Source organism: Tamandua tetradactyla, chromosome 4 (genome assembly GCF_023851605.1).
Source record: "Tamandua tetradactyla isolate mTamTet1 chromosome 4, mTamTet1.pri, whole genome shotgun sequence".
Classification (NCBI taxonomy): Eukaryota; Metazoa; Chordata; class Mammalia; order Pilosa; family Myrmecophagidae; genus Tamandua; species Tamandua tetradactyla.
In genome coordinates this window covers 68,934,731-68,949,262 of record NC_135330.1, presented here as the reverse complement: position 1 = coordinate 68,949,262, position 14,532 = coordinate 68,934,731, and the positions used below count along the sequence as shown (strand labels likewise).

The following is a 14,532-nucleotide window of genomic DNA, read 5'->3' as shown; positions in this document are numbered from 1 at the left end:
GTTTTGCTGCTGGAGTCAACACTTGGTTAACACACTCATGTCATTCTGTCTTACTCCAGATCGTGTTCCGGAAGATCAGTGATGTGAAACGGGAAGAGGAAGAGCGGATGAAGCGGAAGAATGAGGCACCCCTGATCTTGCCCCCGGACCACCCTGTCCGACGACTCTTCCAGAGGTTCCGGCAGCAGAAAGAAGCCAGGCTGGCTGCAGAGAGAGGCGGCCGGGACCTGGATGATATGGATGTGGAAAAAGGCAGTGTCCTTACAGAGCATTCCTCAGCCAACCACAGCTTCCTGAAGGCTAGCGTCGTCACGGTCAGGGAGAGCCCTGCCACACCTGTCTCCTTCCAGCCAGCTGCAACCTCGGGTGTGCCAGACCACGCCAAGCTGCATGCACTAGGGTCAGAGTGCCCAGGCCCCAAAGCGGGTGGGGGCGACTGTGCCAAGCGCAAAGGCTGGGCCCGCTTCAAAGATGCTTGCGGAAAGGGTGAGGACTGGAATAAGGTCTCCAAGGCAGAGTCGATGGAGACGCTCCCTGAGAGGACAAAGGCTTCAGGGGAGGCCACGCTAAAGAAGACAGACTCCTGCGACAGCGGCATCACCAAGAGTGATTTGCGTCTGGACAACGTCAGCGAGGCCAGGAGCCCCCAGGACCGGAGCCCCATCTTGGCAGAAGCCAAGCATTCTTTCTACCCCATTCCTGAGCAGACGCTGCAGGCCACGGTCCTGGAGGTGAAACACGAGCTGAAGGAGGACATCAAGGCCTTGAATACCAAAATGACAAACATTGAAAAACAACTTTCTGAGATACTCAGGATATTAACTTCGAGAAGAGCCTCTCAGTCTCCTCAGGAGCTGTTTGAAATTTCAAGGCCCCAGTCCCCAGAGTCAGAGAGAGACATATTTGGAGCGAGCTGAGCAGTCCATTAAAAAAACAAAAACAAAAACCTGTAATCCTGCCCTAGATACCTCCCTCCCAAAACACACATACCCACAAGACAACAATTTTCAGGGTAGGCTTTTCCTGTCAGAAGATCAAAGTGGGACCAGTGGTTTAAGGATGCTCTCTCTCCATCTGCAAAAAGACATAGAAGGAGGGGCATGCCACCACCCTGCAAGATGGCAGCTGCATCTGAACTGTCTTTGCACAATTTTGGAAGAGGGAGCATGCTGTCTAAGGGTATTTTCCTTCATTTTTAATTTTTTACTACCATGATGTTTGTAAAAGACAAAAACTACAAGAAGAGCAGCCATGTGGGGGTCAATGGGAGAGTGCTGGCCAACCCTTCATGTACATACCATGCTGGGCTCCTTTGCCAAGATCCCCAAAGACTGCTGTGGGCAGGGATTTCCCAGCATCCCTTGTCTATGTACAGCCCATTTGTGACACCGCTGTGTATTTTCCTACAGTAGTCATTTGTCACAAGCTTGGGACAGGGAGCTCAAGGGACAGGGAGGGTAGAGTCCTTTCAGCTTTCTATCTCTAACGGTTACAGCCAAAAAGCAGCTGCAGATACTGTGGGTGCCTCCCAGACACCTATAGCTGGGAACCCTCAGGTTCCCAGCTATAGGTGTCTCTCAGGTGTGAGAGGTGTCTCTCTCTCAAGTGTGAGAGCTGGAGAAGAGCCTTTGGGCCCCAGGGATTCTCTGTTCTTTGGTCAGCCTGCTCCTAAAGGATAGCAGACAGAAAGTCTCTGAGGACCCCAAATGGATCTATGGCCCTGCTCCATGCCAGTGGCCTCACCTCACAGGTCTCTTTGGCTTCTTTCCCTTCTCCAACGTCTTCCCAAGTGTTCCTGTGGCATTTCTCAGGGTATGGAGCATTGGCAGGAAGAGTCATGAGCCCAGAGTTGCTTTGTAAACAAAGTAAACAACACGCAACCTCAAGAAAATCATTGTAGCAAGTGCTATGTTTGTATTATGATTCTCATTGGAATTACCCTTCAGAGGCTTGCATTTTGTCCACAGCATGGGGTCAATGGGGCACTTAGGAACAATGCTTGGCCTTATTTTAAAGCCAACCTCTTTATTTCTTACTAAAGTCAGGAGACTTCAAGAGAAACCAATGAAAGATAGTACTCTCTTCCGGAGCTGGAAAAAGAGAACAAAGCAGGTTTCCAAGCTATCTGTGTAAGGTGTTGGAGAGACATGACCATTTAGCTGGGGTCTACAGAGAAGGGATGAGCCCAGAGTGACTGTAGCCACCGAAGTCCCTTTGCCACAATGCTTGGAGCACTCCATTGCCTCTTAATCCTCCTGGGTCATCAGGTTGTCCATGTGCTTGGGATTTTCTCAGTGGCCTCTGAGAAGGATAAGGGAAGAGGTCTCTTACTTCCAGGCAGAGTGGAGCTGGCCTTGGTTCTATGCCCAGCAGAGAGGTATCAGGAACCTAAATATTGACAAATGCAGTTGGAAGTTCAGCTCTGAAAACTCAGCCTTGGGAGAGTGGAATTAGGTGTTTCCTAGCACTGCTACCTAGCCATCCAGATCCAGACCATTAGGGAGAACATAGAATCATAGGGCTCTCTGCCCATGGTGACCCCATCCCTAGCATCCCTACCCAGCATTGTTTAGCAGAAGAGATTCTGATTTCCAGTGTTGCTTTTCCTCAATACTGATGGCAATATGACAGGGCAGATCCTGCCCTACCAAAGATGTTCAGTATTTATGAAGGCCTCCTGTCCAGGCTTGCCCATCTCCCTACCTGTTTCTTACCCTGCTCTGCTACCACGGGCCCATTTCAGGACTGGGCCTTCAGTTGTCTGGGCAGGGTACAAGTGCTCTCTCTTGCTTACAGAGTTGGCACAGACTGCCCTGGGGGGTCAGTGGCCGAGTCCTTTCCACAGGACCAGGGGCAGGCTCTCTGCATATATGCGGCTTCTCCCATGAGACCACAGAGGTGGCCCTGTCATCCCAATGTTGGAACATGATGAGGTTTAGCCTCAGATGATCACACACAAAGAAGAGGAATTGTTATTTTCCAAGGCCAAGTCATGATTGCTTGTGACTCTGCATAAAGCCATGGGGCTTTCAATCTCTTGAACTTCAGAAGCTTCCATCCAGACCTTGGGCAGAGGCCATAGAGTATCTGGAATCCCACCTGCCAGCTGCCTCCTTAAATTTTCAGTTTTCCATTCCTTAGACAGTCTTGTTAGCCTGCTTCTCAATTTTAAGACTCACTACTTTTAAAGCAGGGCAGGGACTCTAACGACCCCAATATCCACCTCCAGAAAGACCTGCCCCTGGTGACTTTTCAATGCCTCCCAGCTCTCTAGGTACTCAATAACACACTCATGTCCAGCACTCTGAACACCAGTGCAGAAAGGCCCTTCCCTCTGTCAAAGGGATATGGATGTCTATTAAGAAATAATTCCCCATCTGGTCTGTGGAGCAAAGCTGCTGGCAAGCGTTTGAAGCCCAAAACTGTGTTGGAAGAAAGCAAGCTTCATGACTGTATTCCTGGACTAATTCCTAGGATTTTGGAAGTCCGGATCTTGTGGGGACAGTCTGCTCATCTTGGGGTCACGTGAGTGCCTGCTGGTGGCAAGGAGGGCACCATGAGTGTGGTTGTATGAGCTTTTATTCTTCTCCATTTAAGGATTTTAAGAATTTTTGCTATAATTGTTTTCCCTGGGGAAAAAAACCATTTTTTAAATGAGCCAAATCTTTTCACCTTTTATTTTTATGATATCCATTTGTGCTAACTACCTACCCTTGCCAGGACTTTCCTCTGGGGTCCAAAGGAAGGATCATGAGCTTCAGATACCACTGACCTGAACCTCCCAGTATAAACCATTATCTTGTAGTTGAAGAGAGATTAGGGAAATGAAACGTTACTAGGGGTTGCACTGAATATTTAGGTTTTTGAAAACTATGCTGATATATAGATATGCCTGAGTTTCTTTTTTTTTTTTCCGTTTTGAGGGGAGGAGGATGTGATGTTTATACTGTTGCTTGGTAATTGCTAGTTCCTTGGAACTCCTTTCTTTGAACGTAATTTATAGGGAAGCTCCTTTTCCCAGAGTATTGAAGGAGAGAGGCCCTGCTCCTATGACATGGCTGCTTGAGGAACATGCCGTCCTCTGCTGATGGAGTAGTAGGAGTGATAGTTCACACTTAGAGTGAACTATCTAAGAAATAAGATAGTTAACAAGATCATGTGTTTGTTCTTGGTGGAGGGTGCTGACTCCAGCAGTGCATGCTGCCACCACATATAAACCACAACTGTTCCTCCACTAGGTATGATGAGAATATCCAAAGAAAGTAAAGGGAGGCAGTCAGTTATTGGAGAAGCCCTGGTCTAGTGCACAATTTTGATATTTCCACCTTTTTCTACCTCCTTACCTTATACTCACATTCCTTGGCATGGTTCTTTCTAAGACCATTCTTTATACCCTTGAACTCAGACTGTATCTGCAAGCAGAGTCTATAGCCAGGAACAGGCAACCAGTGGCTTTTAAAAAGTGTTGCTACAGCATGGGCCCAAGTGTTTAAAAGCTGTGCCAATTTCAGCAGCCTTCCCACAGACTTTTGGAAATACATTTCTTGCTTTGTTTTATTCTTGTTATCCAATTCCTGGAGTCTGTTTTACCCTCCACCTCCTCGATTAGCTTTGCTGTTACTGGCCAAACAGGCCCTTTCCTGAAATCCTCCTCTTTCAGAAGTAGGAATAGCTGAGCATGGAGTAAAAATGTCTTCCTCTCCCAAATCCCTAGGCAGAAGGTGAAGGTATTAAGGCAACTGTCAAACTTTTTGTCCAAGCCTGTGTAGGACTAAGTGAACTTAAAAATACCAGGTATAGGAAGATCCTCATCTCCCCTTGTTGCACTGACCACCATATCTGACACTCAGAAATTTCAGCAGCCCTGATAGAGATATCAGTTGGTGATAGGCATTTGATTAATATATTGTACAAAGTTTTGCAATAACGATGTTTAACCTTAAGTCCCCTGAATTGAATTCCAACTGTGCTCCTTCCTTTTTCCTCCCTCCTTATACAGTGTTGCTGAAAGAGGAGACCCACTGAGGGCACACAGTATGGCTTCTCTGTCAGTAAATCATTTTTACTGCTCCACATGGTGCCCTCTTGCTTGCTTCAGTAAGAATGACCTTCACCAGCTCTTTTGCCCTCCAAATGGGGGAGACTTCCTATCCTCTAAGCACCAATTGCAACCATCAGAAAAAGCACTCATTTTCTCATTGAAGGTGTTCACCTTGAGAGGAGTTTTAATTTCTACACTCCACAGTTCAAAATGATTAATGTAACTTTACCTTCAGCTTAAACTCGTTTCAAATGAATGTGAGAGTATAAGACTTATTCTGGAACTTCTAGAACTGGACTTAAATCCTTTATAGGTGACAGACCTGGTGGGGTCTCTTCCTGCCCCACCATTCAACTCTTTTCTTAGAGTCACAGTAGTCTCTTTCTTATCTGTGACTTCTGAGTCGTCAGATGGATCCATTAGTCCTTCAATGAGAAATTCACAGATCTTGTATCAGGACATGAGCTGATTTTGTTTTAGAAAGATGCAACTCCTAATGAATGTATTCTCTTAATATTCAGATGCTGTATTTGTGCATCAGTTGGAGACTGTCTACATCCAATATTTAACCGACACTGCAAGGACACGTCTACTCATGAGGAGTTCATTCTGGGGCTTCTCCTGATATTAACACTCTTTCCATTGAGTCCCGCCAAATCTTTTATTGGGTTTTTCTTTTCCTTTTGCATCTGTCACTTTGTCCAAATGAGTGTGAATTAACAGAAGTGCAAATGAGCTGATACTGTTTTTGTGGTCAGCTGAGGATGCTGCCAGTAACTCCACTGTATGTCTGTGGCTTGGGAATGTTAAGAGGAGTATGCAGGTCCCTCTACTGATGATATTTCCATCGCAACATTTTTAAACAAGCACAAATAGATATTTGTAAAAAAAAAAGTTTAATTTTATTTATTATGGTAATAAACTATTTTATACATGATACTTGCTTTTGCCTTTCCTTACATACTTTGAGGGCACTGAACTAACTGGGTGTTCTAGCCTAGAACAAGAATATTCTAGAACAAGAACAGTATTGTCTATAATTTTTCAAGAACTTGGGAGGCTCTAATTTGTATGGCATTTAAAACTGTGGTCTTTGGAGAACTTAGAAATTTTAGAGATTGTGTATCAAGTACTCTATAATGAGAGTCAATGTGAAGGTGCTGTCCTATGATCTTGAAATACAGCTGCAAATGCTATACAAATGTACAGCGCTGCCTTCAAAACCTGGCTTCATTGAAAATTGCGGTATAACACATAATTGATTTAACATACATCCTAGGTTGACCACCATTGAGAAAGGAACTTATAAATTTGACAATTTCTATGAAAATCTGTATAAAAAGTAACACTTACCTGCCTTTTAAAACATAGTATGAAGATTTTAACTGGATGAATCCATATCAACAGTATGAGTTCTGATCTGTGCCCCTCAGCTAAATTGTCCTTTACAATGGCACTGTTTCCATTCTGTGACTGTTTTAATAGGTACTGCTCCCTGCTCCTGACAAGACTTTCTACAATACTACCAATCTGAATTCTTATTTAATACCCAATAGACCACATTTAAAAAGGACTCTCTTCTTCTTACAGTCAATCTAACTTAACTTAGGGATGAGGAATATGTGATCTAAAAGCCAAATTCAGGCCTCAAATTGATCTCATGAGATCACACAATGGATACAGTATTTTTAATGATGTTCTTCCCATCCCCCATTATTCGCTGCAGAAAAGCATAATAAAAATAACTTCAGGGTTATTGTTTAAAATTCCAAATGACTGGTGTTCATTTCAAAAGTGTCATAGCACTAAACATCATTCTTTACATATATCCTAGTGGTAAAAAAAAAAAAAAATCTCCATGAATATGATTTCTATAACAAGTCAGTAAGAGTAGTGATACAGAACCAAGTGACAGATATTACAAATTGGGTCCCAGATGGGTTATCCCATAACAAAAAGAGGGTTTGTTTTTGTTTTAAAATATGACTTTTTTTTATTTGTTTCTTAAAGGCCTCAGAGAAGCTTTCTCAAAATGTTTGGAGAAAGCCCAGCACTGTCAAGATATATGGCTGCTCAGGTTGGCCACACTAAAAGGAACTATTATATGTATATGTTCTAGAAGGTTTGCAAATAAACTCATTATATTATGGTTAATTTCTTATATTTAGTAAACAATTGCATTATTTTAAATAGAGTAAGCAGTCTTAATTTCTCTAAAGGGACCCCCCCAACTAAATTACTATTCTCCCAATATATAGATCATTATATAATAGTATATACCATTGATAATAGTTTATTTCTAGGTCTAAAGTTCTTAATAGAACAAAAGATTTTCTGCTATCATTTCAAACACGTTAATCCCAAGAAATAATAAAACTTTTAACTATCATTGAGTGGTTCTCAAAAATTAGTCAAAATTACTGAGATTTAGCTATTCTTCAGATATCTTCCTTCTTTCCTTGGGCACTGTCTAGGAGATAGCCTTCAGAGCTTTTTGCCATGCTTGCAGAGCTGGGTGGGGTCTGAGTGAGAACTTTGCCTAGTCTGTTTCCCAGAACTCCACTTGAAATTGCTTAGGGATGATGACTGTGGAAAGTGACGTGCCCTCAGCTGGAACTGCTCTGTCTATCCAGGCAACTCAAGGGTCCTTTATTTAAAACCACTCCAAGGGCAGGCCACGGTGGCTCAGCAGGCAAGAATGCTCGCCTGCCATGCCAGAGGACCCAGGTGTTTCCTGGTGCCTGCCCATGTTTATAAAAAAAAAAAAAGAAAGAAAACCACTCCAAGATTTTAGTTCATATGCATTAAAATGGAAGCATTATCATTTTCATACTGTAATCAGGGAGAAATAAGAAGTTAAAGCAGGAAACCAGGTCCTGGAGTTGATAACCAAAGCTGGGACAGAAGGACAATACCATGTGCATATATGAGGCAGTGTGTTATAAACCATGTGCTAGTCAACCTTTCAATCAATGACAATTTAATCCATGTCCTTGCAATGTGCTTGAGATGTTCTAAGTTCCCTCATAATTGGAAACACCATAGATTCAAATTTAAAAGTCTTCTGGACCCCCCCAAAATTCAAGGCCAAACAGAAGTATTCTAAATGAAGTACCAGTTGGGGTTCACTTTTGGCTGTCCAACATCTTTCTAGAAGAGTGAATAATTAAGAGTTGATGTGTCTTAGTTTGCTAAGGCTGCCAAAATGCAGATACTATTAAATGAACTGGTTTTTTAAAATAGGGATTTATCAGCTGACAAGCTTACAGTTCTGACACTGTGAAAATGTCCAAATCAAGGTATCATCAAGACCATACCTGGACTCCTCTGTCAGATATCAAGGAATATGGTGGCATCTGCTGGTCTCTCCCTTCTCTTCCAGGCTTCATTGCTTTCAGCTTCCTGCTTCTGTGTCTTTCTTGCTGAGTTTCTATGTCCTTCTGTCTTCTGTGTCTTTCTCTCTGTTTCATTCTCTTATAAAGGACTCCAATAAAAGGATTAAGACTGATCCTAAATGAGGTGGGCCACATCTCAAGATCTTACTCATGAAAAGATCCTATTTACAATGGGTCTACACCCACAGGAATAGATTAATTTTAAGAATATAATCTTATGTTGGAGGCCCAGAAAGCCTCTAGCCTATCACATTGTTTGTTTTGATATTAAACATGTTCCTCAAAGATATTCAAAACAAGTCTACAAAAATGTGAATTATCTACATGATAGAAAAGGCTCCATTTTATATGAAAAACAAACAATATACACCACTGAGTACATGGGAATTGTTCAGACTTCTATGGAGAGGGCAGAGAAGACCACAAGAAATCTTTATGACTTGCCAGATAGCTCTGGTTATCTTCTCTGATTTTTAAAATTCTGCTTGTTTATTGAGAAACAACTGTTGGGTAGAGAACTACTATATTTACATTTCTCTGCAAGTCTTAGAAACGAAGCAAACAAATCTAGATTACCCTGGCAAAAAGTTCAAATAACATGTCTCCCTGGGCACTGACTTCTTGGAATGCCACAGACAACTTCTATCTTCTATGACTAGCTAATTAGAAACACAGCTATGGCTTTGTTGCCTCCCTGCTGAAGAGCTGAAAGGTGAAGCCTCAAACCCTACAATGGGTTTGAGAAACTGGACTTGCAGGACATAGGGAAGAGATCACTTAAACCTCATCAAGATGTTTCAGAAATGTTTCCCAGTGGAGAACAAGCCTATCATGAATCAGAATTCCTTTTTTCTTTTTCTTTTTCTTTTTTTTTTTTTACAGGGGTAGGCACCAAGAACCAAACCTGGGTCTCTGGCATGACAGGCTACAACACTGCCACTGAGCCACCACTACCTGCCCATGAATCAGAATTTCTATGCCTCAATTGAGAAATGCTAACATTTAATTCTTGGTAAAGGAGGAAGAACCCAGATGGTCCACGGAACTGGGCTCTAGATCACAACATCACCATGTGCACATGAGCAAGACACTGTATTGCTCCAGACCTGGCTTATTCAACAAGGAAACTGGGATTGGATGGATGATCTCTAAGGCTCTACAGTTAGAAGATTTTCTGGTTGTAAGTTTTCAATGAGAACTCCAGCTCTCAGTCTTGTAGCAAGGTAACATGAACAAAAGGTGAGCAGATCAAGCACAGGTCTTCTGGAAATTATCTTGGGTTCGAGGTCAGGATGAAGCACCATTCTCTGTGGAGGCCGGCATGAGGGCAGACCTGGGGCCCAGCAGCATTAGTCCATGGCATACGTCTGAGCCCAGGCAATACCCACATGGGAGTAACAGTACAGGAATCCCAGGACAGAGAGGGTCACCCATGGCCAGCCTATAGGTAGGGGAGGAAAGGAAGAGCCGTTAGAAATGGCTGGGATTGGGGGAGGGGGTTTGAGGGCTCCCATAGGTAGGTAAACTGTCCACTTTGAAGAAAGCAACATGAGAAACACCACCAGCCAGGACCTATGCAATAAGATGCATGTCTTCTAGAAAGTTCTTTCAAAGTAGAACACAAGCAATTTGCACCCTACATTCCTGTTGGCTTCAGCATAAAATAAGGAATGCACTATCATAAACTGAAATCATTTATTTTTAAAGGATATATACTTAAAAGTTAATAATCAAAAGAGAAAAAGTCCATGAGTTCCTAAGTAAATCTCAAAATACTGATTGCCCATTTTAAAGCTGTTTGTAATCACACAGAAGAGGGATTCTAAACTAAACATTTGCTTTCAAGACTCAAGGCTTTTAGAGTTTCCTTCTACAAAAGTCATCTTAGTATATCTGATATATATATATTTTTAATTACAACCCTTCCCTGCTGAGTACTTTGTTACTTAAGGGTATCTCTGTCTTCTTTATGTTTCATTCATTCAAACATTTATTAGGGGCTTTGGAGAGCTAGAGGTGCTGTAGGGGACACTGGATGCCAAAACAGAAAGACTCAGAGTCCTGCGTCAACAGCACAACTGGGAAGACAAGCACACATGACTAGGATTTATGATCCATGTAGTAAGTGCTAGAGAATGGTATATACAGAGCATATATAAACTGTGCTATGAGTTTTTCAGATGAAAAAAGACAGAGACGAACTACCAGAGAGACCATTTGAAGTGTGCAAGCAGAGGAGGGAGAGGTAAGGCAGGGGTAGGGATGAGGTGGTAGGGAGCCACTGAAGATTATTACAAATATGGCAGGCTTTCTTATTGCTATGTTGACAATGAGCTGCTATTAGTTATAACATGGCATAAATAAGTCTATATAGCATAGTGGTTAGGTCTGTAGGCTCTGAAGTGGGATAGACATAAGTTCCAATCTTGACTCTGCCTTTTATCAGCTGTGTGAGCTTAGGCTGGTTAACAGACCTCAAATGTACAACTGCAGGTAAGCAACTTCCTTTATAGGGTTCTATAAGGATTAAGTGAAATGGTGCCTGGCACAGAAATCTATCTCCACCAAGATTAGCTCAACTACAGGGACGTTAACTTGCTTCTTAGACTGCTTAACACAAGAATTCCCCCACGTCCTGCAAGTAAGGGAAGTGAGGAAAGCAGAGGGCCCTAAGGAGCCTGCCTCTGGGGCCTGCCCTAGGTCCTGCCTGTTTGCTAGTCAGCCAGGTGTTCCCAGGCTGTCTATCAGAGAGGCAGACAGACAGCAGTTGGGAGACCTGGCTTGTGATCCCAACTGCACTCTGCGGACATGTTTAATTCACCCTCCCAGGATTTCAGTTTCCCCATCTACACAATGGGATTATTTTGTTTGTTTCATCTGTTAGATAAAAGTTACTAAAACTAAACTTTCATAGATTTCCCTTCTTCCTAATGCCATTATTTGCCATTATGATGGTGATATTTCAGCTCAGGAAGAAAATTATTTCCTAGAATTTTCTTTTGAGAAGTACACATCTATATCAAAGTAAGATTTTGTGTTCCATATTAAGAAACTGTAGGTAGCAATATTGACAATGATTTATCCTGAGCCCCCACCGCATACACACACCTAAAGACAAATAATCATGTTTGTCTTTCAAACTATTAAGGAACATGATAATTTTAAGGGAAAAATAATAAGAGCTAAATTAGAAGGAACTTTAATGACCATCCAGTTCAATATCTACTATAAAACAGGTTAACATCCCATTTTTCTTATTTTCACATTAAAGTGCCACTATTAAGAAAAAAAGATCTTTATTTGTTAAGAATTGGAACTATACTATTAATGTGCAGTTTTTTTATTCATTTGTTTTTGTTGCTTGTAAAAGAGTAATTGTTCAATATGGAATATTTGTACACAGTAAAAAGAACAAGTTTACTTCTCATTAATTCCACTTTCTTACAAACTTGATCATATATATAACCTGATATCTTCATAAAATACTGCATAATACTGTATACAATTATTTTTCTTTGACTGGGAACTTCAGAAATGTCATTTATTTAGAAAAATTGTGGTTTTACAGAAAAATCATGTATAAAATTCAGGATTCCCATATATCACCCTATTATTAAAACCTTGAGTTACTGTGGCACATTTGTTACAACTGATGAAAGCACATTTTATAATTGTACTATTAATGACCGTCCATGATATAACTTAGCATTCACTGTTTGTGTAGTGCAGTTCCATGGATTTTTTTTAAATTTATTTTATTCTAGTAACATACCTACAATCTAAAACTTCCTCTTTTAACCACATTCAAATATATAATTTAGTGCTGTTAATTTTGTTCCCAATGCTGTTCTACTATCACCACCACCCATTACCAAAACATTTCCACTGTCCTGAACAGAAACCCTAAACATTTTGAGCTTTAACTCCTTAGTCCTTACCCCCACCCTGGTAACCTATATTCTAAATTCTGACTCTATAAGTTTGCTTGTTCTAATTATTTCCTAACAGTGAGATCATACGATATTTGATCTTGGTCTCTGGCTTACTTCACTCAACATGATGCCTTCAAGATTCATCCATTTTGACACATGTATCAAAATTTCATTGTTTTTAACAAGCATAATAATGTTCTGTTTGTATGTAAACTCATTGGTTGATGGACATTTGTGTTGCTTCCATCTCTGGCAACTTTAAATAATACTGCTATGAACACTGATAGACAAACACCTATTCAAGTCCCTGCTTTCAACTCTTTTGGGTATATACATTGAAAAAGGATTGCTGGTTATACAACAACTCTAAACATAACTTTGTGAGGAAATGTCAAACTGTCTTCCACACCAGCTGCACCATTTTACATTTCAATCAGCAATGAATGAGTATTCCTATTTCTCCACATCTTCTCCAGTAGTTGTAATTTCCCATTTTTAAAAAAATAGCAGCTACCCTAGTGGGTGTGAAAGGGGGTCTCATTGTGGCTTTGATTTTCATTTCCCTGATGACTAATGATGTTGAGCATCTTTGCATGTGCTCTTTGACCATCTGTTTATCTTCCTTGGAGAAATGTTTATTCTAGTCTTTTTGCCATACTTAAATTGGATTGTTTGTCTTTCTCTGATTGAGTTGAAGTGTTTTTAATATATTCTACACATTAAAACCCTATCAGATATGTGGCTTTCAAATATTTTCCGCCACTGTGTAGGTTGTTGATTTACTTTTATGATGAAGTCTGTTGATGCACAAAAGTATTTGATTTTGATGAAATCCCACTTATCTATTTTGTTGCTTGTGCTTTGGGTGTAAAGTCTAAGATACAAATGACTGTCTAACACAAGATTCTGAATGTTTCCCTTCATTTTCTTCTAGGATTTTTATAGTTCTGGCTCTTCTATTTAGGTCTTCGATCAACTTTGAGCTGATTTTTGTATTTAATGTGAGGTGAGGGTACACCTTCATTCTTTTGCATATGGAGATCCAGTTTCCTCAGACTACTCTTTTGCAACAGAGTGGACTTGGCACCTTTGTCAAAAATCAGTTAGCCATAAATGTGAGGGTTGATTTCTGAACTCTTAAGTTAGATTCTATTGGTCTATATGTCTTTGCTTGTGGCTCTGTAATAAGTTTTAAGGTTAGGAAATGTAAGTACTTCAACTTTGTTCTTCTTTTTCAAGATAGCTTTGGCCTTTCAGGAACCCCTCCCTACCCTTCTATATACTTTTTTTTTTTTTTGGCATGGGCACGCACTGGGAATCAAACCCAGGTTTGGCATTCTCGGCATGGCAGGCGAGACTCTGCCACTGTGCCACTATTGCTCACCCCTTTCTATATACTTTTGATGATTGTCTTTTCCATTTCTGAAAAATTGGAATTACATAGAATCTGTAAATCACTTTGGATAGAACTGACATCCTGACAAAATTTAGTCTTCTGATCCATCAACATAGTCCATTTATTTAGGTCTTCTTTAAATTTTTTTTTACTAGCAATGCATAAATCCTTTAGATTCTTGGTTACATTTATTCCTACATATTTGATTCTTTTAGTTGTTATTATGAATTGAAATTTCTTCTTGATGTCATATCCTGATTGTCCATTACTGGTATACAGAAACAATAGTGATGTTGGGGTTTTGACTTTGTACCCTGCTACTTTGCTGAATTCCTGTATTAGCTCTTGGAGCTTTGCTGTAGATTTTTCAGGATTTTCTATACATATGACCACATCACCTATAAATAAGGAAAATTTTACTTCTTCCTTTCCAACTGGATGCCTTTTATTTCTTTTTCCTGCATAACTGCTCTGGCTAGAACTTCCAGTACAATGTTGAATAACACTGGTGACAGCATTCTCGTCTTGTTCCAAAACTTAAGGAAAGCTTTCAGTCTTTTACCATTAAGTATGATGTTAGTTGTGGGTTTTTCATGTTGAGGAAGTTTCCTGTTTTAGTTTTTTAAGTGTTTTTACCAGGAGCAGATTCTGGATTTTGTCAAATGCCTTTTCTACATCATTTGAGATGACCATGCTTTTTTTCCCCCTTTCATTATGTTAATGTGGTATATTACATTAATTGATATTTTTATATTGAACTATCCTTGC

At 40.7% G+C, this 14,532-nt stretch overlaps 2 protein-coding genes across 26 annotated transcripts in view; one reads left to right on the top strand and one right to left on the bottom strand.

Annotated features, from left to right (window-relative positions):
- Positions 1–6,155, top strand: part of KCNH1 (potassium voltage-gated channel subfamily H member 1) — a 560,131-nt gene extending 553,976 nt beyond the window's left edge. For all 12 annotated transcript variants that reach the window (XM_077157706.1, XM_077157712.1, XM_077157711.1 and 9 more), the window contains one exon: positions 60–6,155. In XM_077157706.1, the coding sequence (XP_077013821.1) occupies positions 60–917 (858 nt within the window). In that variant the 3' untranslated portion in view covers positions 918–6,155. The remainder of the gene's footprint in view (positions 1–59) is intronic.
- Positions 1–14,532, bottom strand: part of HHAT (hedgehog acyltransferase) — a 472,050-nt gene that overhangs the window by 40,692 nt on the left and 416,826 nt on the right. For 10 of the 14 annotated variants that reach the window (XM_077157715.1, XM_077157729.1, XM_077157728.1 and 7 more), the window contains one exon: positions 5,919–9,877. The exons of the other annotated variants lie outside the window; for them this stretch is intronic. In XM_077157715.1, coding sequence (XP_077013830.1) covers positions 9,786–9,877 — 92 coding nt within the window. In that variant the 3' untranslated portion in view covers positions 5,919–9,785. Of the gene's footprint in view, positions 1–5,918; positions 9,878–14,532 lie in introns of those variants that run through there. 14 annotated transcript variants of the gene reach the window in all.